Source organism: Carex rostrata, chromosome 9 (genome assembly GCF_964058835.1).
Source record: "Carex rostrata chromosome 9, lpCarRost1.2, whole genome shotgun sequence".
In the NCBI taxonomy this organism is placed as follows: domain Eukaryota; kingdom Viridiplantae; phylum Streptophyta; class Magnoliopsida; order Poales; family Cyperaceae; genus Carex; species Carex rostrata.
Window position 1 is genome coordinate 168,946 of NC_135926.1, and position 23,667 is coordinate 192,612.

Below are 23,667 nucleotides of genomic sequence, written 5' to 3' on the forward strand. Positions count from 1 at the left end.
CTGATAGTATTATCAGGTGGCATGCAACTCCTCTCCATTCTTAGCAACTGCTGGAGAGGTCCGTTTCCGTTTGCACAACTTCCATTTATTATTGACCTAAGATGAAAGATTTGTTTCGAATTTTGTAAATAAGAACAAATTTCAATTTTATCTCATTTAAAATACAACCAGAACACTCTTTCATAGCAGTAGCGTCAAGGTATCTTTGATGATGAGCTAACGAAAATAAATAAATAATGTTGTACTGCCGACAAATATGTTCTTGATATCCAACAATTATTTGAATGACCGAAATTTTTGTAGTTATCACCTCAAACTTCCATAATTCATATTTTATCAGTATTTAAATCAAAATTCAGCATTTAGCACGTGCACAGACCCAGTCTGCGTATCATTTTTGTTTTTGTTTTTTGTTCAGTTGTTAACCAAAATGGAACAGAAAAAAAAAAAAAAAAATTGGTGCGCTGATTGGGTCTGCACATGTGCTAGTTTCTGAATTTCAAACGATAGTAAAGTGCGAATTATAGAAGTTTGAGGTGGTAACTAAAATTTTTTCGCATTGAATGAAGGATAAAAAAAAGGAGGCTATATATGGAATGTTTCTTGTACTTGTAGATAATGAACATATGTATAGACAAAAATTATGTTGTTTAATTAACAACATAATTTTATTTGGTTCAAAGATAGCCTTTACTAAGAATCTTTGAATTGATTCATTTTGCCAACGTAAGATGAATTTTGAAAGTCATCCAAAACAAATATTACAGTAAGGTACTTGGCTAGACCCAGTATTTGTGGATACTAAGTCAAAAATAATAACAATTTTTCATAATACATATTTAATTTAGCTTTGTTAAATTATTTTCGTATGTTTTTATGAAATTTAGCAAGCAAATCCCCCTGCATAAAATAAAAGAAATTATCTCCATGATATGTTTGCATTTACCATATTACTGGTATGCTTTATTTAATTGAAATGAATTACATTTTACAATAGAAGGAAAAAAAATAACATGAGTGAGGCTTGGTACATTGAAATGTGCAGACGGTTTGTGCTATGGGTCACCATTTTAAAATTCAAACAATCAATATGAAATGTTAAACATCAAATTTTACAGTTTGTAACAAAAAATTGACTATATTTTTAGATAGATAGAGTATAAATACTTTTGAATGGTTCAGAATTTTTGGATAAGGTGATTTTACTACCTATCAAAAAAAATAAAATAAAAAATATTTAAAAAATGTAAAATTTGGTTTCTAAGTAAATTTTCATATGAAAATCATGTTGAATGTTCAAATTGACTGTTTGAATTTTAAAAATAAAAAATAGATTCATTGTATAAATCTGTGCGTGTTGCAAAATACCATAGCCTCACTATTAACATATAGAGTCAGAAATATTTTAAAATTTCTAAATTCATCTTAATGCTGCGTAAAATTTGGAGGATGCAAAACAATAAATAAATGTAAAATAAATAGATTTATGAAGGCCAAGTCATTTTCTCAATCATAATGAAGGCCAAGTCAAAGACTCAAAAAGTAATTTGTAAATAATGGTGCTAATAATTATTTCGAAGAACTTTTGATTTGAAATCATTCGCCAACTAAAACACAATGTCGGTTTATATTTGTACACGTGACATGCTATAAAAATGAAGAGGGCTCCAATACTCTACTGCATTATGTTTCAATTGTAGATTAATATTTTCATCTTCAATTTTATAGTTTAAACAGATGATTTGAACCGCTTAACATGATATCCACGTTAAAATACGATTGGAAGCCAAATTTTATATTTTTTTTTTTTGGAAATTTTATATTAATTTTAAAAATAGATACAAAATTACTGTTTTTCAAGAAATTGTGGACTATCTTAAAATAATGATTTTGTATCCATCTTAAAAAATAGTAAAAAAAATTTTAAAAATATAAAATTGGGTCTTCAGTCATATTTTAACATGGGATATCATATTGAGCGGTTTGCATCGTTTGTTTAAACTTTGAAATTAAAAATAAAGATGTGGGTACGATTGAGGCATGAAGCAATGGGGCATTTGAGCCCTCCTTTATAAAATAACTTTATCACGATCGTAGCAACATGGCATGAGAATTATTCGTGTATAATTTGTTTTTTTTTTTACGTTTCCGAACCAAACATGAAATAAAACGTAAAAAAAACATTCACAATTACAAAAATCAATGCCCCAAGGGTTGTCAATCCATGATACCCTTTTAATCGTTCACTTGATCCGTATCATATTCGAGAAATCAGGTATGGCTAAAAAAAATTATTAATTTATCAGGTATAGATAAAAAAAATTGTTTGCTTATTGAGTAAGGATATGAGTAAAAGTTAATTCATATCCGTTACTCTATAGAGTGATTAATAATTATAAATTTATATTTTATAATTTTTTATTTATACATATAATTATATAATTTCATTATTATTATTATTATTAGATTAATTTATATAATCTTTTTATTTATACATATAATTATATAAATTTATATCTAGTTATATTTTTTTTATTTAGCAATTTATAAGAAAAATGATTTATCCAATATTTTATAGGCAAAGGCTTCTATGGACATAAGGACCTATTTGTAAAAATGAATATATTTTTATTTTTAAAGTTCAAATGATCGATCCAAATCGTTCATCTTGTTCTCCATATTAATATGTGCTTGGAGACCAAATTTTACATTTTTTGGAATTTTTTTACTATTTATTAAGATGGGTACAAAAAATATCAAATTCAGACCATTGAATTTTGTACCCATCTTAATAAATAGTAAAAAAAATTCAAAAAATGTAAAATTTGGTCTCCAATCACATATTAATATGGAGAACAAGATGAACAGTTTGGATCGATCATTTGAACTTTGAAAATAAAAATATGTTCATTTTACAAATAGGTCCTTATGTCCATAGAAGCATCACTCTATTTTATATAGTGTTTTATTAATAATTAATGATAAATCGATTTATACAGTGTTTTATTGTTTTATTTAATTAATCATTTATATTTTTTTTAAATAATTAGATCAAAAATTATAACTAGGATAAAAAATATTTTTGTATATTTTATGATATTAAGTACACAATGTATTTAATATATGTGTGTGTTATATATTTTTGATTAAATTGTATATGTTATTAGTTTATTTGTTAATTATTGTTATTTAAGAGAATGTTTGTTTGTCACAATATTACGCGGGATAAGATTTGACGAGGATGGAAACTCATTTTTTAAAAAAGGGAACCCATGAGTACGGGTATGCATATGAATGATTATGGGAATGTGTTAAAATGTGTGTTTGATTGTACCGCGAGATTAGTTGTGAGAAATCTTAATTTATTTTAAAAATATGTATTTTTTACTTAAATTTCTCACCAATTTAAAATAAAAAAATGTACAAAAAGTAATCAAATGCGAATTCATTATTGTTAACAATTTAAAAAGTAGGAGAAATAGATAGATAATTAAGAGAGAGCGACATGTACCGTGGTAAAATATATTCCATCCAACTTCATTATTTTTTTTCCATTATTTTACATAGGATGAGAATTTATATGGGAAAAAAAAAATATGGGAATGAATGCAAAATAAAATGTCATCCGAAACGGTTCAAGAGAATAATATCGTGGGTATTCTAAAATTTCACCCATTTCCAATTATCTATGCACGCGTTTAATGAATAAAATAGAGTATGGATAAATTAATTTTAAGTGAGTACTGTACACCCTAACCCTGCTATGTGCATTTTTTGGACATTTACGCAGACACGTGGCGTTTTGATTCATGGACGCACAGCGACACGTTTCCCTGTCTCGCTGATGCAACCAAATAGTTTCAAAGATATTTCAACATGTCTACCGACATACCGTTGAATCTTTTGGGGAAAATATCTCGATGGGTTAAAGGTAGGAAGGATCCAATTACATTTTTTTTTTTTTTTTTTTTTTTTTGTGACAGCGGATTATACTTTGTATTTTTAAAATTTAAACCGTTCAATATGATAGATGTATTAAAATGTACTTTTTGATGAAATTTTGTATTTTTTGATTTTTTTTTACTATTTATTAAGTTAGATACAAAAATTCAATAGTCTGAAAATAACAATTTTGTAAAATACTTAATAAATATTAAAAAAAAAATTCAAAAAATATAAAATTTGATATGCAAACACATTTTAATATATCCATAATGTTGAATGGTTTAGATCAATTATTTATAATTTAAAAACTTTAAAAATAAATAGTGTAATTATGTGTCACCAAAAGAGAATGTAATCGAATCCCTCCTCGTATCAAAGGTCACTATACCTAGAGTTGTAATATTTATATATGTGTCCACAAATTGTAATTATTAAAAACAAAAACAAAAACCCGTTCTAGAAATCATACAAATTTATATTAAACAGACACATTGCATGATGTAATTATTTTGCTAGTGACGGACTCAGGTTTGACCGTTTATCTCACTTAATTAAAAAAAAAATTCGGTCACGTTATCAGAATGAGAGCATTTTTTCCCGGAAGAATCATCCACTTCATCGATTTCTACATAATTAATTATGATAAATGTTAATTCCGTACAAATTGACATTTATACTGTGTTTACATTTCACATAATACTAAATTTGTAGTTTAAGCAAAAATAACTTGTTAAGATTTCAGTACTGTTTCTTATTTCACCTTAAAATATTTCTGTAAAAAAATTCAAAAGAAAAAAATATAGATACGACAACTGGAGAGGCATTGTTGACTTGGAAAACCTAACGTGGCAATGGCCAATGGGTGACTGATTTCTTCGCGTGAAAATTCAATGCCCTTGACCTTGATTATACAAATTCACAATTTTTTTTAGAGTTACGATTAACAATATTGTTACTGAGTGTTTAATTTCTTTACAAACCAATACTAGTGACATATATCTTTCCTGATAGAAAATCTAAGTTCAAATTTCAAAACGAGTAGAATTGTGACTTGTGAGGTAGTATGATTTGTTTTTTTCTACTTTGCTATATAAAGTGTAGTAAAGTACCTCATTCAAAAATTACAAAAACTAATATGGAACCCATTTGTCATCCACAACTCCCATCTTCGAGTCCACACATTAACACAATTAACCCGATCAATCCATTCCATCCAACTAATTTAATTTTTTTTTTTTTTTTAACAAATTTAATGTTACAAAAATAATCATATACGTACCAGTACACGTCACTAAATATAATCAGTCAACTAATATTTGATTAATACGTGACTAACGTTATGTAACGGAAAAGATTTCGCTTTCTATTTGAAAAATAACGGTGAAACTAACGAAAGTTACGAAATTATGAACTCTCCAGTTTAGAAAACTAAACTGGAGAGTGTAATTACACGGTAACACCCAATCATCGAGCCAAAACGACATTCCGTTACATCTCAGGTCTCGCGCTGTCTTCGGCTCTTCGCCATTCCTCTCCGCTCCCTCTCTCTCTCTCTCTCTCGCCAATGGCGGCAAATACCATCTCCCTCACTCTCTCTCTCTCTCTCTCTCGCCAATGGCGCAGATCCTGTTTCCCCTATATTTCTTGAATCCAAAACCCTAGAACGTCCGACCATGTCAATTCTATCCGGAGACCGGTACCTCGACCATCTGGTCCGGTTCGTCGACAGCCACGCTGCCCAGCTCCTTGACGGAACTTTAACCCTAAAATTAAATCCAGTCGGGCTCCACTACGTTTATTCCCGACTCGAGTCGTTGAGAGAGATAGAGACGCTCCTCTCTGTAGCCCCAGTCGACTATCTCCGATCCTATGTGGCGGATTTGGGCGACCACCGCGCGCTCGAGAGGCTCCGAAGGATTCTTGGTTTGCTTACCTCGCTAAAAGTCGTATCTGGGCTGGGGAATAACAAGCGGGATCCTTCGCTTCTCTGTCTCGTGCCATTCAGCAGATTACGGGTCTTAGAATTGCGGGGTTGTGACTTGTCCAAGGCTGAACCGAAAGGGCTGCTTGAGCTCAGGCATACTTTGGAGAGACTGGTTTGCCATAATTCAACGGTTAGTAGATTTTGTGGAAAAAATTTCATGTTGGATTTGGAAGAATTGGGGATATCGTATGGTTGTTTCATATGCTAATTGAATAAGAGTTTATCTTATTTTATAAAATACGAGTCTTGGATTGCGATCCCAATTATGCTAGTCGTTACATTGTGAAAAATGTTTATTTTGGGCGATTTAGGATTGATTTGCTCTGCTTTGCTACTATTTTTATCATTGTCATTTTCAAAACTCTTTTGGGTTGCAAAGCAGATGTCTTCTCGTGGAATATATCTCCTATTAACTTTTTTTTTTTTTTAACTCTGGTACTCAATTATGTTGCCCTTAAGTAAATTTTGACCTTTGTTGAAATCGAGGAGTTACAGAATTCTTCATGAAGAGTCTAGCTTTACATAGCTTGTCTTAAATCATCTGATTTTCTGCTGTCAATGCTTTCAATTTTTTTTTTTCCTTTTTAACCTGAAGAGAACACCTTTTGCGAAATTACTTTGTACATAAGTATTTCAAAGAACATAAGAAATTAACTAATCACAAGTAAAGCCTTGCTTTCTACTTATTCCTAAAATATGTATTCAATGACACCTCATTTTTTAGGTGTTTTACATATAATGTGCAAGCTGTACTTAGTTTTTCCGAGTTAGGATACATATGCACATAGCTCAAGCATTCTTTAGTTCTGATAAAGAAAATTTTTAGATAAAAACAAACCCAGTAATTTTCTCAAACAATCTCTATGTGGTCTCCTTCATTTTGGTATTGAGATGTTAGTGCTTGAATCCTATAATCCAACCAATGATGACTCATATACCAGGCAGATTAGATCTATTTTCAGTGGATGATGGTCACTTACCTGAACAACTTTAGCACTGGATAATGACCAAAAGATTAATATTATCAGTGGATACCAGATGGTAGCTGATATAAACAACTTTAGTACTGGATAATGGCCAAAATATCAAAACCTGCGCAAAAAGCTCATTATGTGCCCCCGTTTGTATTGTTTAGGTGGTGCTATTACCTCTCAGTTCCCTACTAATTATAAATGCCAAATTTCATATCACAGTTTGCAATATAATAAAGAGTGAGGTAATATTCAACCACTAGGGTTAATTAAACAAGCAGTTAGTTCTGTATCTAACCACTGATTGCAGTTTCTAATATTAAAGGACGCCATGTCATTCATATTCTGATACTGAATCTTTTAAAGTCAAAATCTCTTTAAGGTTTCAACAGTAATAAATAGCTACATCAAACACACAAAATGGAAATAAGCATGACCACGGTCTATTGTACATGCATCTAACAAGCTTTTTCTTTAAATTTTTAATTGTTTAGGATTCTCTTAGGCATGTATTTGCCAGCAGAATTATTGACATAAAGGATTCACCAAAATGGAAGAAGCTCTCCTTGGTTTCATGTGCATGCAACAGTTTGGCTTTGATGGATGATTCATTACAACTTCTTCCGTCTGTTGAAACCCTAGATCTGAGCCGCAACCGGTTCACAAAGGTTGACAATCTAAAGAAGTGCGTCAAATTGCGGCATTTGGATCTCGGGTTCAATCAACTTCGGTCTATAACAATGCTAAGTGAGGTAAAGTTAATGTTGCAAGATACTTATTAAGGTTATGGAATATTTTTGGGTGACAATGAAAAAGAGACGTGCGTCGTTAATTTGACTGAGAGTTTATCAAGGGTCTGAATTCTTTCTTTTATTTTTTAACATGTTTCAATTAGCAATTAATTTTGTTGAATTCTCTCTATTAAATGTAATTAAACACTAGAGAGAAGTTTTTCAACCATGTTTTCTAGGAAGATATTTCTTAAAACATATCCTAAAGTTAAAAATACACAGCAAGCATGATTTCAGATCGTCAGTGCAAGACTGATACTTCTTTCCTTCAAAATACCATAGCCCTTAGATTTCTTATGAACTTGTAGGTTTCTACTCGGATTGTTAAACTCAACTTGAGAAATAATGCACTCTCTTCATTGCGTGGGCTAGAGTATATGAAGTCGCTTGTAGACCTTGATCTCTCCTGTAACATCATCTCCAGTTTTTCAGAATTGGAAGTATTAGGCAGCCTTTTGTCGCTAGAGAGCCTCTGGCTGGAAGGGAACCCCATTTGCTATGCACGGTGGTACAGAGCTCACATCTTCAGCTTTTTATCTGACCCTGTTAAAGTATGTATTTGCTCATCATTTTTCAATCTTTTCTATTTGTGCATCTTTTATTCCTGTTTGAAGTTAAATAAAATTCTTTATAATTCTTTTGGCCTACTAATTAGTGTGATTGTTTTTCAACGCACCAATAACCATGTTGTGGATTCAGTTGTTGGGAGGAACTTCAACCAATGCCGTCACCAACCTCAGACCAGTTCAGATTATACGTGTTAAGATCACACTCAAGAACCTATAGTTCCTTTTTGTGAAACATATAAAGTTAAATTCTCGTTAATTATGGAAAAGGAATGTCATTCTGGCATGTTCGGCATTGTACCAGCATGTCTGGTTCCTCCAAAGTCTGTTTGGTACTGGAGCAATAGGAGATTGGAATGCCATTCTTGACTTACAAAAATATGCGATGAAGTAATAATAGTATAAATGAAATACAAGCTAGTAGAGAGTAGCTTTCTCCATCTTTTCTGATAATTACTTTCCTGAGAGTCCTTTCAGAATATAAGCTGGAGATAATATCCTGATGATTTACACTTTTTTCAGTTGAAGTTTGATGATAAGAACATCACTGCGAGAGAAGCCTGGGAGAGGCATGTGATATTTGCAAACAGGCATAAAAAGCCAGCCGGTTATGGATTTTATTTTCCAGCAAAAGATGACCCGGAAAATGAGAGTGGTCAGAGTTATACCAAGGTTCATGATTATTATTGTTCTTCATTGTTTAATTTTTGTCCTTGCACGAAGGGTTACCAAACATCCCATTTTTTTAATCTATTTCAGATCCATTTTTTCATATAGCTTGCATGATGGGGCTGTTCAAAAAGTTGGATTAAATTAACCTGGCCAGGATTTGGGTTCTTTAGACCAACTGGTTTAACAGGAGCCTTTTTCTAGACTAATGTGTGAAACCTTTGAGTTAAGTTTGGCCAGACCTGGAAATTCTAAGATTGCACCAACGAAATTGCTGTGCCTGTATGACTTTATCTCACTAATTGCTAGAGGTTTTTCTTTATTTTATATTATTTTATTTTTGGGGGGGGGGGTGATTGGTTCGCCCTAAAAGTGCAGAACTATAATCTCACCTGTAACAACATCAACAAAATAGAAGGGAGAAAAAAAAGTGCACAGGTATTAATTTGGTAGCTCCCTTGGAAGTTGAGATTCTGCCCTAGCACAAAGCATAATAGCCAAGTTTCTGCCACTTATTATTTGGATAAATTAGTTTGAATTGAAGAGCCTAAACTTAATGATAAGCTTATAGATATATATTTTTTTTCCTTGTTTACAGAAAAAGAACTCACGAGTTGCCTGCATAGAGGAACACACAAGTGATGATGAGACCACGGAGCTGGAACCATTACTAGCAAGTGACACTGACACCAGCTTAAGAAAAGACGGAAATACACCTGCCTGTGATTGCGAATCAAAGGTAACAAGCTTGATAAACAAGGCTGAGTACATGAAGAAAGAGAAGTCTGTGTATTGGCTAAGGGAATTCAAGGAGTTGATAGATCAAGCCTCAGACGATTCCTCTGCTGAGCCAAATACCACTAATGCAACAATCGAAAATGGGAAGAAATTTATAGTTGGAAGCTCTTCAAAGGGTGACCAGTCATTGGATTCTGACCTGTTAGTCAAAGACGAGTCAAGACCACATTTAACCGTTGGAAGTAGTGCTATAGATGGGAATTTGGAATTAAGACATTCAACTGATAGCCAAGCTCCTCCACCTCAGTATATGGAGGACGTTTTACTCAAGAGACTGTTCTCGGATGAGATGCAATTGTCAACTGGTTGGTCAGACAGTGGGGACACCAGTTCAGATGAAGACACCTCTTGTGAGTTGTATGCATCTAGTTCTGATGATGAAGTTATTGAAAATGTATTTATGAGCTCAGTGCCTTGTAATGGGGAAGATACTTGTGATGAGATATATGAGGAGGTTGTTCAAGTAAAGAGAAAGGCCAGGAGAAGGATAGTTCCTCTCTCAGAGGGCCAAAATGGAGATCTTGAAAGCCCTTTTGAAAACAATGGTAAAGGCGTTATGAGTGCATCTGGTGAATGTAGTTCTTCAATAGGAGAAGAAGATGATATTTTGTGTGAAAGAGAGCTATGTGAAGGTGTCAAACATTTTTTTCAGATGAAGGTGGCAGATACTGATAATGCAGAGATTTGTCAAGATGTCACATTTTGTGAATGTGTACTTCAGAGAGGTGTGCTGAGGTATTTACTTTTACTATTTTATTTTTTTAGGAAATACTATTTTGTTTATTAACATAGAAATATTTCTGTGTACGGAGATTTTTCTTTTACCCTCTTTTTCTGTTAAATATTTATGTATCTAATACCTGCATCTCTGCAGAATTTTGTCCCTGTAGGTTCTTGTGATAACTTTTTTGTCTTTTGACTTTCTGCAGAAAAGTTGGATTGCTACGAAGTACTAAGAACAAGTTGTATCTAATACTGACTGAGGAACCTACACCTAGTGCTCGAGGTTAGTTTTAATTAATTTGGTTTTAGTTTAGTTTTCCCCGTCTATCTTTTCTTTCAATAAGATTGTTGTCTGGTCTAATACTGTAATTGTACAAAAGTCTGGTAACTGGTTTGAGGGTTTTCTTTTTTATGTAATAGGCCTCAAGTTAGAAATGTTCTGCCATCTTGGGACCTTGTGATTATTTATGTAGATGTTTACATGCATTGGTATAGTGTGGCAGTGCGAAGCCTCATCTTTCTACTTTCTAATTCGAAGTCTGTACTATTTTTAAATCTTTATTAGTAGTTTATTAGCCCCGATTGAAATCAGATATCTGAGAATAACTTTGTTATTGTTTAACAGAAACTTTCCCAGAGGTTTTGGGAAGCTATAAGCTTGAGGATGTAAAATTGGTTGTGGTTGGGTTAGGCCTCCAAGCTTTTAGGTATGATCCAACAAAAATAATTTGAGCTCTTGTAATGTAACACCTTTCTGTTATAATGGTTATGACTTCTGATTTTTCTAAACTACCACCCCAACCCCCGAACCCTCTCTTAACTCTTATTAGCGCTTCTTTTGTCATGTACCATTTTTATCTGCTGTATACTATATTGTAGTTTTCCTTTGGTCGCTATACAGATTGTTAAAATGTTTTGCTGATGACATGCCATGTCATGTATCTGTGCCATATTTGCTTACAGTATAACCCCTGTGATTTAGCTATCTGGTTGCCCCTTTTTTTTCTTCCATGTTCATTTGTTCATCAACGTACTTGTTTTTGTGGCTGTAGAATGCATATGATGGATGACACAACTTACTTGTTCTTGACAAGAACTTTTGAGAAAGCACAGGACCTATTCTCTCTCTTACATATCTGCGCTTCACCGTCCTTTGATAATGAGATTGCACTGCAAAGGTGATCCATCAATTCTGTCAAGTACTTCTATTGTACTTACGAGATTGAGATAATGTTATTAGGTCTTAGAGATTGAGATTTTGTTCCATCTTCATTTTATGCACTAGAATAAAACATGACACGATCTACACGACAGAATTTGCAGAGTAGGTATAGTAATGTTGAACCCCTCCCCCCACAGAAGAAAATAAACCTAAAATGTCCCTACATATATAAGAGGGGAAAAAAACCTACAGAAATGCGACAAAGGACAAGGATCATTTCTGCATGTGTTTGTTGTTAGAATGTATGTATGCACATGAGTTGGGAATCACTCACAAAGGGACCTCATACTAGTTATAACTTATAACCATGTGGATCCCTGTTTGTCAGCATCTACAATAAGTTGCAGATCCACCACCTCTACTGCTGAATCCAGACATGTCTGTTAAGCATCCAGTTTGTATTAATGTAGGTTCAAAACTTCAAACACAAATGCAAGATTTTTATCCCTGAACATAAGCTTACTTTTTGCTTTTTAATTTGAATACCAGCTGGGAGCAGGTCCAGATCAAATTGCTTGAAAAAGAACTATGCAGTGATTTGAAGATGGGGGTTCAGCTATATTCCCCTTTGTTACTTTGGAAAGATGACATTGAAGGTAAGCTATGTCAAATATTAAGTTCTTTTTAATCACTGTTTGTTTCTCCACTCCTGATTCAGACTTGCGCAAATGTTATGATTATTTTAGAACTTGAAGTTTCTACGCTTTTGTTCTAATATAGAAGCGCTAAAGCAATGATTGCAGTTTCATGGCACCATCAAACACAACTTGTTGCCGCTTATTCTTTTGTTTTTTTAAATCTAATTAGCTGTGGTTAGCCAGATCTAGTTAACCAAGGATCTTGTGGTAACACTTTTTCCTAATTATCGCCTCACTTTATCACCAAAATAGCTCTGAAAAAAGAACACAAACAAGATGAAATAACAAGATTAGGGATCAGATTGTAATGCTCATCTCTAAGATGCACTTGTTTCTTCCGGTCAGGTGGGTCATGGGAATCCAGATCTATTTTCTTGATAGAAGGGCATGTTATTTTGTGTATAGAGGACGTCATTTGCTTTGGCTCCTTTCATAGTGACATGGCATCATCACAACTACCGCCACCACCATCGCCTTCTATGTCATCATCATCCTCTCCATACTTCTCTCTTGATTCATGCTGCCCAATCAGGAACATTCTAGAAATAGTAATCTCCTTTTCTAGTCCTTGATTTGTTGACTTCTTTGCCAAAATAAATTGTGTTGTGAACTTGCTGAGACTAACACCATCAAATATTTCTTCCTCTCTCCTATTTAATTTCAGGTTATGGATCTGCATCATAACAAATGCATGACCTTGATTGTGGAGAATAATCCTGATGATCAAGTCCTTGAGATCAAGAATGAAATAGGAAATAATCAAGAGGCAGCTGAATTTGTTCACATCCAAAAGTGGAGGCTGCAGTGGTTCTCTCAAGACACACTATTGAAGTTTGTTTCACTACTCAAGGCGGTGCATCGGGAAACAGCAACCTGTCCTTTACCGGTACATTGTACATCTTAATTTTGTTTTTTTTAGATATATGAGTTTTAGTTTTCCATCAATTTCATTCATTCTTTTTGTTGTTCCTTGCTTGTGATGTACATACAGTTGCGTATAGGTCTTGTCTGTGCTTTAGCATTCTTTGATGGGTTTCCTCAGCAAATCCTTTTTGTTCATATATAACTTGTATGTGTGTTTCCTGGTTGTGATTAGTGCAAATTTTGAGTTAAAAATCTCATCTTCTGCTGTTCAATACGTAGCTTAATATCACTTCTGCTGCTTATTCCTTGTGCATTTTTGTAGGACCAACAGATAGATCAAAACAGAATTTTGCTTGTCTATATTAATTAAACTCGATGAAAAAGGTTTGGAGAGGAGCCTTTTATTGGATTTTCCAGTGTCTAATTTAGCGGACAACTAAATATCTAATACTTCACATAATTCCTGAAAGTAAAAAGCCATCCAGTTAAAGGTTTTCAATAAACAAACTTGAGCAAAAAAAAAAAAAACTATTGCTGAAAGGTATTTCTCTAAAATCTGGATTAAAAGGCATTCCCATCTGTCGAACGGAATAGACATCCACGTATAACCCATAACCAGATTGCTAAAAATAAACAGAAAAGAAAAGTGCTGGCCGGAAATGTCCATTCCATTAAAATAGAAATTGAGACTTAGATGGCATGATCTAACCCGTCCATTTAAGGTGAGAGATGACAATTAGTCAGAAAAATATTTACTGTCTATGGGCATGGCCGATCAGGCAGTTACCGATGACTGATTTTTCAGACAGTATTTGGTATTGCCTTAGTGGATGTGTCTTGAAGCTGGAGCCGCATATCATGGCTTGAAAAGAGGAATAGATAGGGGCAGAACGAGTTACATTCTCGACGGGTGAGAATGACACAAACTAAGCAATTTGCCCAATCGATTTGCAGTCATGCCAGACACACCGGGTGAGCATATACATTCGACTTGTTCGGATCTACGCTATTTGCTCATTCGTCGGGATATTCGATTCCAATACCGGGTGAGCCCTGTGTCAGTACTGGTGTACCCGATTCCGATACTGATGTATCTGCATCAACCACGGCTGATTCTTTTATTTATATTTAAAAAATAATAGGTTCGGTATTCAAAACCGACAAAAACAAATAATGAAATAATTTATAGCTCTCAGAAAAAGGCCAGGTTTTTCCACATAACAAACCACAATAAGAGAAAACAATCACTTCCTAAATCCAACAGCTCTTTAGTCTTACCAATCCCTTCACTATCCCTCTCTAACAAAAGAGAAATTTATGTAAAATCTCTACGAAAGAGGGGGCTAGATCACAAGGCATCACCAAGAAAACAGAGCAATAGAAAAACTGAAAGAGACGATTTCCCCTTAGAAGTTTGCGTTTCGGTGTGGTTAAAGCAAGTTGATCATCATCGAGCTCTACAGTGATACGATAATCAGAAACGCAAGATTAAATTTAAAAGAAATGATTGAACGAAAAACATATAACAAATTCGGAATAATGAAGGGATGTCTGAACTTTTGCCACAAGAAGCAAAAAAAATCAAGATTTAAGCACGAAAAGAAAAGAAAACGAAATGTTGGATCTACGAGAAAATGCGAGAATCCAAAAGAAAACCGCACGTCCATAGATCCTAATAGAGGATTTGATCTCGCATCTCTTAAAAATGTAATCGGATCTACGATATTACGACATCCAACCATAGAACAAATTATAATCGAGTGCTCGGAGCAGTGTTAAAAACGCCACTAAATTTTTCTTTCAGAAAGAGAGAAAGTAAATCGGAAAATCAAAAAAGACGGGGATAGAATTATAGTTATCCATTGGAGGCGATCGAGAACATATATAGGAGAGAATTAGGGTAAGGTAAGTTTACGTAAATGCCCTTAAACAAATTTGATAAAACAAACCAGACGTAAGAAATTGGGCCTGGTTAAATTAACTTTACAAGCCTATTGGGTCTAAGTCTGAGTTATTGTTGGACTCATTTTTCTTGGGCCGGTCCTGCGAAAAAACAACAGCCCATTGTTTCTAACACCAGCCTCGGTTTTGCTTTAATGAGCTTTTTTGGTGGAAGGAGAACTAGAATCCCATCAAAGATCAAAAATAATAACCACTGAGGAAGTCTACAATTGCATGTTTATTGCTATTACAGATCAGAAGATATAATATATTTCGACTCCTCGATTTTTGTAGAAGACATCTAAAAAAAAATATCAAAATTTAAGGAGATTCTTATTTTAAAATAAAAAAAATACATATATTATGTATTTGGAAAAACAGTTAGCACTTAGGATTGCACATCTTGTACCTGACTATATTAAAAGGAATTTGAACCGTTCATCGTGCGTTTTAAAATTCACCTCAAGTATTCATACACAATATATATCAGTTTCAGCTTTAATATATTTTGAGACCAGCAAGCAGCGCAAGTAAGAACTTGTGCGTGCAATTAGTAAAACTTTGTTGAATGGGGAATACATATTCAAATTACTAGCACTAGTTCCTACAAAAAACTGGACAAAAATATAATGGCCGGATAATCTAAGAAAAATAGTGCTCCATTTTTTGTTTTTCGAGCAAAGGTTTCTCCCTACTTCCTAGCTAATAAGCAAATCAACGTCTTGCATTTTGTACTACAGATAAATAACAAGAATTCGGTTCCCAGAAATTGGGGCTGAGAAGGGGAGGTTCCCTTTGAAACAGCAAACAAAAATTGGATGTGCCAAGGATCCAAAGCACACCCATTTTCCAAAAGATACCAAGTCCCCACTAATCCTACTTGTCTCACAACAATTGAAGTGTGGTTGACATCAGCAGAACCAACAATTGGAGAAATGATGCGCCGGCTAAGATGGCTGTACGAGTTGAGCCGGATTGGTCTGCTGTTGAATTGGCCGATGGAGCAAGTGATGTGCCGTTCAATAAAGATGTGCCATTCTTGCCACCACTGCAAATATATACCAGCAGAATTGTATCAGAACAATATTTAGTATATAGAACAAATAAACCTATCATTTTTTTTTTTTGTAGCAGTTTTAGTTGAAGTATGCAACAGAAATGCATACTGGTACGGAAACTGTTTTAAACCATAACAGTTTCAGTGCCAGTCTCAATTACAGTGACCCTTGTGATACCTTTCTTGGCACCATGTTCAGACCTGAGTCTAATCAACCATTGAGTTCCCCTCCAAAAATAGATATGTAACTCGCATTTACTACCATTAATCAAGCAGTATGGCACAAGTATTGAATAATGAATTACACCAGAAGGAGGTTCTTACCTTCCTGCAAAAAGACAACTTCCTTGGCCTGCAAAGCAAGAGAAACAGAAGACCCATGTCAGTTAAACAAACAGATCAAAACCTCAAATCCAACAACTCAAAAGGCACTATAGAGCTAAGCTTACTTGGGTCTGTGGTGGTTATAGCTGCAACTCCACTGAAGTAGCACGTACCAGACCCCATCCCCATACCATGGTAATATGCATTAAATGCATAACTCGCATGTGACTCGACACTATCAGGATCGTAGCACGCTTGACCCTGCATTAAAACTGAACAATCAACCTTCCCTGGCCCGCATGCCCAGTCCAAGGCAGCCTGAAGCATCTTAGGATCAGCCCCCTCTCTGGCCACACAGAATGTTTGATTTGTCGTGTCATTTGCCAATAATAAACCCGACCCAGTAATGTGTAGGGTATAGGCAGGTAACCCTGTGGAGTCGAACAAACCCCATGACTTTTCTGATAATGCCCCTGGGCGCTGGTCTTCGTCATACAATTCATACAAGTAGGTAGGTACTGGTATGCCAGGGTGCTTGGGTGTGCCTATATAAAAATAATTTTATTAATCTTCTCCTACTAGATATTATTCGAGAACATTATTATTCCCCTCTTTTAAAAAACTAGCATAGTCAATATAAGTACCGGTACTATTGATCACATGCCGGACAAGGTTGCTGTTGTAGGTATCAGCATTTTCAGTTGTCGCATCCGGCTCCGTTGAAGGGTCACCTTTGTGAGGCCAACCTGACTCGAGCACAACGACCTGGACATTAGTAACGTTAAGGTACGCCATGGCAAAATAGGCAGCATCCACCAGGGCATCAAATACATTGGTGTAGTGGAGGAGAGTGTTGGCATCAACAGCCTCCTTGTTGGGGGGGAGGGCACGAAAGAGAGCATAGTCAAGAGGGATTACACCATTGGATTCCATGTAGTCATAGTAAGGATAGACATTGAGGAATAGAGGTGAGGAGGTGGATTGGAGGAACCGTAGGAGAGGTGTGAGGACTGGGTCGAGCGAGCGGTTGAAAAATGCTTGGGATGGCGGGAATGAGTCAAGGATGATGGACGATGAGTGAGGAGTGGACACCTGGCAAAGAAAAAGAGAACAAAATAGTAGGGTCTTATGAGAGAGTAAAATATAATTAAGACAAATTGAGTAGCTAGTAAAATTTTGCATCCCATTTCTGTATAACATATCAGTGCAAGCATGTTATGCAACTTGCCTTTTGGTGTTCTATAAGATTAGCATTTTCTACGTACAAAATTTGATATCAGGTCTAAGAATTTGATTAACAAAAAAAGAATATAGAAGTTATATTAAATAAAAGCCAAGATTATTTTTGTCATTATGCCTTCAGCTTTCATTTCTTTCATGCTTCAGTAGCGTTCATCTGTACATGTGCACATGCATGTGAGTTTGTGTGAGAGAGAGGGATACCTTCACAAACTTGTCAAGGTTGGAAGCAACAAGTGCAGACTGAAGAAACCGAATGGCTGGGAGTAGAAGGGGTGCTGCATTTGGCATTGATGTTAGCACCTCTGATCCGACAGCAATAGCGGAAATATTGACTGCCGGAAAGTGTGCGGCAACATTACGAGCCACCCAGGCTGCCGCAGTGGCATTTGAAGACCCTATAGCAAGCAGCTGCTCATTTGGCACAGAAACAACTACACGGACACCTGTGTTGGCTAGAGCTGCCAAGAGGGAGGCATCGGCATCATACAAGCGCACATGACGGATGTTTTGTGATTTGAGAAGTGCAACTACTTGTGTAGGGGATGGCATTGCTGACAGGGCTGTACCAATGTTCACACCGATGTACGCACCTGCATATATAAATGAGAGATTAAGAATAATGAGATCTTTTATCCATGTTTAAATCAACTTGAACTTGAATGCTTAGGAAAAATTCGTTCCATATCAACCAGTACAAATCAGCAAAGCATAGAGTAAAAATTTGAAACAAAATTCGGCCGAGTTCCATATCAACCAGTACAAATCAGCAAAGCATAGAGTAAAAATTTGCAACAAATCCTTTCTCTTATGAACAAATTTCCAGAAAGTAAAAAGTAAAAAATTAGAAACTAGTTTGTTAAATTCTGATAGTTAGTCTTGGCATTATCTCACGAATAATTAATTTTTTCATTGTTAAATCTCACCACACAATTAGTTGTACATTAATATGCAAATTAAAGTGTTGGATTTCTAGTCACTCTTAATAAAGCAAGGAGCTTCTGTAAATTCCAACAGAAGCACCAGATCAGCCATTACCCATCCATGCTGTCAAATCTTATGCTAGTATAGCAGCTTGAGATTTCCTCAATCTATTATTCATATTTTGCAAACCTGAAAATTACAAGACTCATTGGACTAATGGACTCCTTCAACGGTCAAACATGCTTAACAGGAATACGAACTTCTTTATGGCAAAATAAATAAATAAATAAATTTTTGCTTCCTAACGTGGTCGAGCGGACTAGCAGAACAGATACCAGCTGTAGAGCAACAACGCAGAGGAGACAGGCGCGGTACGGGAACTGACATTGGGTAGAGAAATCGAGAAAAAGCGTGGTGCATCTCTATGCGGATAGCCCGCATAAAGAAGGGTTTTTAACACTTTATGCGTAAACAATTTGAACTTGACTGGGAAAGTGGGCCCTCCCTAGTTTCATTGTGTTGTCGCTTTCACAAATATTTTTGATCCCCAAATTCCAATGAAAGCCCAAACTGGAACAAAAGATAGAGACAGTTGGTATCAGTGGGCCCATTTATGTACTACTCCAAATACAGCTTCCAGTCTTCTACTAAATACAGTTATTACCATCCATTAAAAAAAAATAAAGTATATACCAGATCAAATAAATATCCTACTTAAAAAGGCTGCAATGAAAAGAATAAAAATACAACAGAAAGGCTACTAAGACCAAATAGATAAAAACAAACCTTAGGAATTGTTGCCGTTTACTGGTTGGAATGCAAGAATTTACAAGGAGAAATCTAATCATAGAAAGGTGCCTTTACTTATTACTACCTGTACCTTCACAAACTATAATATTAAGCGGGGCCCGGTACCCTTTTTTTTATTTCACATATTTAATCATAAGCAATTGAATATTTGTTCAGCATGTTATGACGAGGAGATTGGATTCTTGCTGCGCCGATTCTCCTATTATGTCTGGTTAATTACAATTTACACGTGGGACTGGGACAGACAATCCAAGATCTTGTTAAGTTTTTTTTTTTTTTTTTTTTTTTTTTTTGAGAAAAGCCCGTAGGATCTTGTTAAGTACCATATTATTAAATTGCCTACCTGATTATTACTGAGGATGATTTTATCAAAAGAAACCATAACCATGCAAAAATCATATATATATATATATATATATATTTTTTTTTTTTTTTTTGAATTCCAGTACACCTTTTCCTCCTGTTTCAATCAAAAGTACACATACAAAAAACCTTTTCCATTATCACTTTTTCAGGGAACAAGTTGGGCATCTCCTGAGGTAAATAATTTATGTACATAATCAATAAGCATTACCATATGAAGGAAATGTTTTTTTTTTTCATTTGCAAGGTATGCACGATATTTTTGCTTTTTTGTTATTGTTGGGTGCGTGCTAAGTTTCACCTTACAAGGGAAGGGAGCATGCACAAAAAGAAATTAATGGAAGGAGGTAAAAGAGGATGCTTTAATACAATTTGTACAAAGTACAAACCCACAACAGCACTTAACGTATTAGTAGGAATAAATGTATATTACAGAACACGAGAACAGTTCCTCAATAACGCATTTAATGCGCTCATTAACGAATAACGATGCATGCATCAAATCAAAGTATACCCCCGAACTCCTCAGGCCCCTAGCCCCCTATTGTGTACAATAGAAAAGAGACAAAACTAGCACATTAAAGTATAAAATCATTTCTCACGGTCAAAGACTTCAGCTTTTACACACAGATAATTAATTGCTCAGAATTAGATAATATTCGTACATATTTTCTTTTTACCAAGATTGTGGAGATTGGTTCAGTAAACCAATTAGACATAACAAAATCCTCATCTCTAACGAAACTTCAGGAACATAAATTAAAAAAGTGGGTTGTTAATTTGTTATTGAAAGGGAGGAACTTCGAGGCCATATTTCCCCCAAATCAGAACCGCCTCACCTCCCCCTTCCCCCAAAAAGTATTAAAAACAAACACTCAGCATGAAATTGGGGAAGGAAACTGGAACTCACCTTCGTCAGCATGAACAGCTGAGATTGATAGGAGGAGCAATAGAAGAAGCACCGCCATTGATCTCTCTCTCCAGTAGAAAAGGAGGGTTAGTGCCAGAAGCTCCGCTTTTCCCTTTTTTTTTTTTTGCCAATTTTGGGCGAAGAAAAGTTTGAAAGAGGTGGGAAACGGATGAGATGGAAACTGGTAAAAAGAAAGGGAATGAAGAAAAGACCTTGCTTTCTTTGAATGGCCACAAGAGTGGTGGAGGTTACAATTGTGTGTGTGTGTGTGTGGGTGTTGGTGCTGGTGTTGGTGGGTGTGAGAGAGAGAGCGAGAGAGAGAGAGATGATTGGGAAGGGAATAAAGGAGGCTCAAGTGAGAAGCAAGCAGCGGCAGGAGTGTGAAGAGTGTGAAGAATAATAATTGATAAATATTTCGAGTTTATAGGAAAGAGAGAATCCTGGAAAAGAAAAGGATGTTCTTAAAAAAAAGTTCGAAATATGACCGTTGCTCGGTCTGATCGCCACGTCAGCAAACCCACCTGCCTTGTTATTCGTGTTTAATGAAATCCTGTGTGTGTTCGGAGAGAAATAGTTTAAGATAAACTCCAAACCCAATTTTTATCCCCAGAAACAATAATGTTGCTAGTCTCATTTAAGACGAAATCCATATTTGTCTTTCTTTTTTTAATTTAAAATAAAGTGGGTTAGTGCTATTGCACTAATTTAACGGATTTTTTTTATAAACCATAATTAAGAAAATATTTTTTACTGATTCAGCATGATTGTTTTTTTTTTTTTTCAAAAACCAGAAGAACCGGAGGAGCCCTCTGGTCTTAAAATTTTTCTTTACTCAAGACCGGAGGAGCCCTCCGGTCTCCCAAAATTTTAATCGGTTTTGTTCATTACAATTGCATTACAATTCAGCTGTCACAGAAGATCCAAAAGTTCTAAACGAATCAAGACCGGATGGCTGGTCCGGACTCTCCAAAAATTAAAAACCAAGACCGGATGGCCGGTCCGGTCTTAACTAATTTTTTTTTTAAAATATTTTATTTACTGAACCCGTCCCCGTCTCTGTCTCTGTCTCTCTGTCTCCTCCCATTTTCATGTTTTTCTTCTTCCTTCTTCTCGCACCGTTCTTTCACCATTTTTTTTTAACTCTTCAAATTAATCTAATTTTAATTCTAATTATATAGATTTGTGTATTTTTGAAAGAAGAACAAGAAAAGCTTCAGATCTGCAAGTTTCGTTCGGTATGTATTTAATTCTTTTATTTTTAATAAATAATCTGAAATTATGAATAAATGGTTAGAATAAATAGTTTATGTAATAATTGTAGTATAAATAAATAGTTTATGTGTAATTTTATCTTTTTTGGTATAAATGATTTATGTGTATTTTTTTGTAGTAGTATAAATGGTTTATGTGTATTCTTTTTTAGTAGTATAAATGGTTTATGTATAAATGATTTATGTAGTAATTGTAGTATAAATAAATGATTTATGGTGTAATTATAGTATAAAAATTGATTTATGTAGTAATTTATTTGCAATTAGTATAACAAAATAGTTTATGTGTATAGTTGTATGAATGATTTATGTAGTAATTGTAGTATAAATAAATGATTTATGTAGTAATTTATTTGCATGTACTAATTTATTTGTATGTAATTTGCATGTAGTATAAATAAATTGTTTATGTAGTAATTGTAGTATAAATGATTTTTGTAGTAATTGTAGTAATTCATATTTATTTTTCTAGTGTAATTTAAGTTTATATAGTTTAACTATTAATTGTAGAATTATTTAGTGTACATGCATGTAGTAATTGTTGAATGATTTATTTTTTTAGTATAATTTAGATTTTTATAGTGTAATTGTAGAATAATGTAAAGTAATAAAATGAATGTTACTAGTCAATTAGGTTTGCATGTCATGCATGTCAATATTGAATTGGATTTGCATGTTAATATTTTTTTGTATGTATTTATTTATATTGTAGTGAAAAATGCAAGATGAAGACTCTTTATTGCAGTTGCTTCCAACAGAAGTTAAAATCCATGTGGCGAATACGAGGGTATTTGTTTAATATCAGTTTGGATTTAAATTGACTTATTAAATTTTAGAATTCGAATTTAATTTTTGGTTAAACTTTTTTGCATGTCAATTATCATTCCAGCCCGATTATGCACTGCGTCCTGATAGTGGCAAAATGGGCGTTGAATACCAAGAAAAGATGAAAGAAGGTTTGAAGAATTTAGGCTTGTATCAGATGGTTAATGTACATCATTGTCTGATTGAAAGAGGATTGATTACTGCTCTCGTTGAGAGGTGGAGGCCCGAGACGAATAGTTTTCATCTTCCGGTGGGAGAGTGCACAGTGACATTGGAAGATGTTAGCTGTTTGTGGGGCTTATCTGTTACCGGTAACATATTTTTTATTTCTAATTTATACTTTTGTTATTAATTAAAATTTTGTACTAGTATAATTTTGTTTAACATTTATGTTTACAGGGAGGGCTATCTCTGGATGTACCGATGATCATTATTCACAATTGATCTTAGATTGCTTAGGACATGAAGTGTATGATGGTTTTGAATGGGATGATAATGATTTTTATTATAAAAGGTGGAGCATGCGGGTAAACCCAACGAGAAAACAACAATCTTAAAGAACTATATGCGTCTTGTACGGTTGAGAACAAAATTTAACATGTTGAACTTGGAACTAGTGGATGACCAGGATGGCCAGGAGATAATCAACCAGTACACACGAGCATATGCAATGGACTTGTTCGTGTCTATCATGTTTCCGGATTCGAATTCAAGTTCTGTCTCATTGATGTACTTACAATTCGTGGAAGATTTGATTCCTCAAGGTGTCAACCACTACAACTGGGGAGGTGCTGTGCTCGCTTGCCTGTATCGTGAGTTGTCACGCATTTTC

At 34.5% G+C, this 23,667-nt stretch overlaps 2 protein-coding genes and 1 long non-coding RNA gene across 4 annotated transcripts; 2 read left to right on the top strand and 1 right to left on the bottom strand.

Annotated features, from left to right (window-relative positions):
* Positions 1–5,416: 5,416 nt before the first annotated feature.
* Positions 5,417–13,423, top strand: LOC144559097 (Outer arm dynein light chain 1 protein). 2 transcript variants are annotated; one of them, XM_078308042.1, is made up of 11 exons: positions 5,417–6,059; positions 7,395–7,652; positions 8,000–8,242; positions 8,780–8,929; positions 9,525–10,459; positions 10,654–10,730; positions 11,073–11,154; positions 11,500–11,625; positions 12,159–12,265; positions 12,653–12,855; positions 12,972–13,423. In XM_078308042.1, the coding sequence occupies exons 1-11, from the start codon at positions 5,619–5,621 to the stop codon at positions 13,209–13,211; spliced, it is 2,862 nt and encodes a 953-aa protein (XP_078164168.1). In that variant the 5' UTR covers positions 5,417–5,618; the 3' UTR covers positions 13,212–13,423. The 2 variants fall into 2 exon arrangements, with proteins under 2 accessions (XP_078164168.1, XP_078164167.1); XM_078308041.1 differs by lacking the exon at positions 11,500–11,625 and having other exon boundaries at positions 5,420–6,059.
* Positions 13,424–15,618: 2,195 nt separating this feature from the next.
* Positions 15,619–21,116, bottom strand: LOC144559107 (glucan endo-1,3-beta-glucosidase 3-like). The gene is made up of 6 exons (XM_078308052.1): positions 20,740–21,116; positions 17,937–18,325; positions 17,138–17,585; positions 16,619–17,038; positions 16,494–16,521; positions 15,619–16,160 (listed from the first exon to the last, which is right to left on the bottom strand). The coding sequence occupies exons 1-6, from the start codon at positions 20,795–20,797 to the stop codon at positions 15,998–16,000; spliced, it is 1,506 nt and encodes a 501-aa protein (XP_078164178.1). The 5' UTR covers positions 20,798–21,116; the 3' UTR covers positions 15,619–15,997.
* Positions 21,117–21,854: 738 nt separating this feature from the next.
* On the top strand, positions 21,855–23,190 carry LOC144559043 (uncharacterized). Its single transcript, XR_013513079.1, has 3 exons — positions 21,855–21,974; positions 22,723–22,797; positions 22,900–23,190. It is a non-coding gene; the product is annotated as an uncharacterized LOC144559043 (long non-coding RNA).
* The last annotated feature ends 477 nt before the right edge of the window (positions 23,191–23,667 follow it).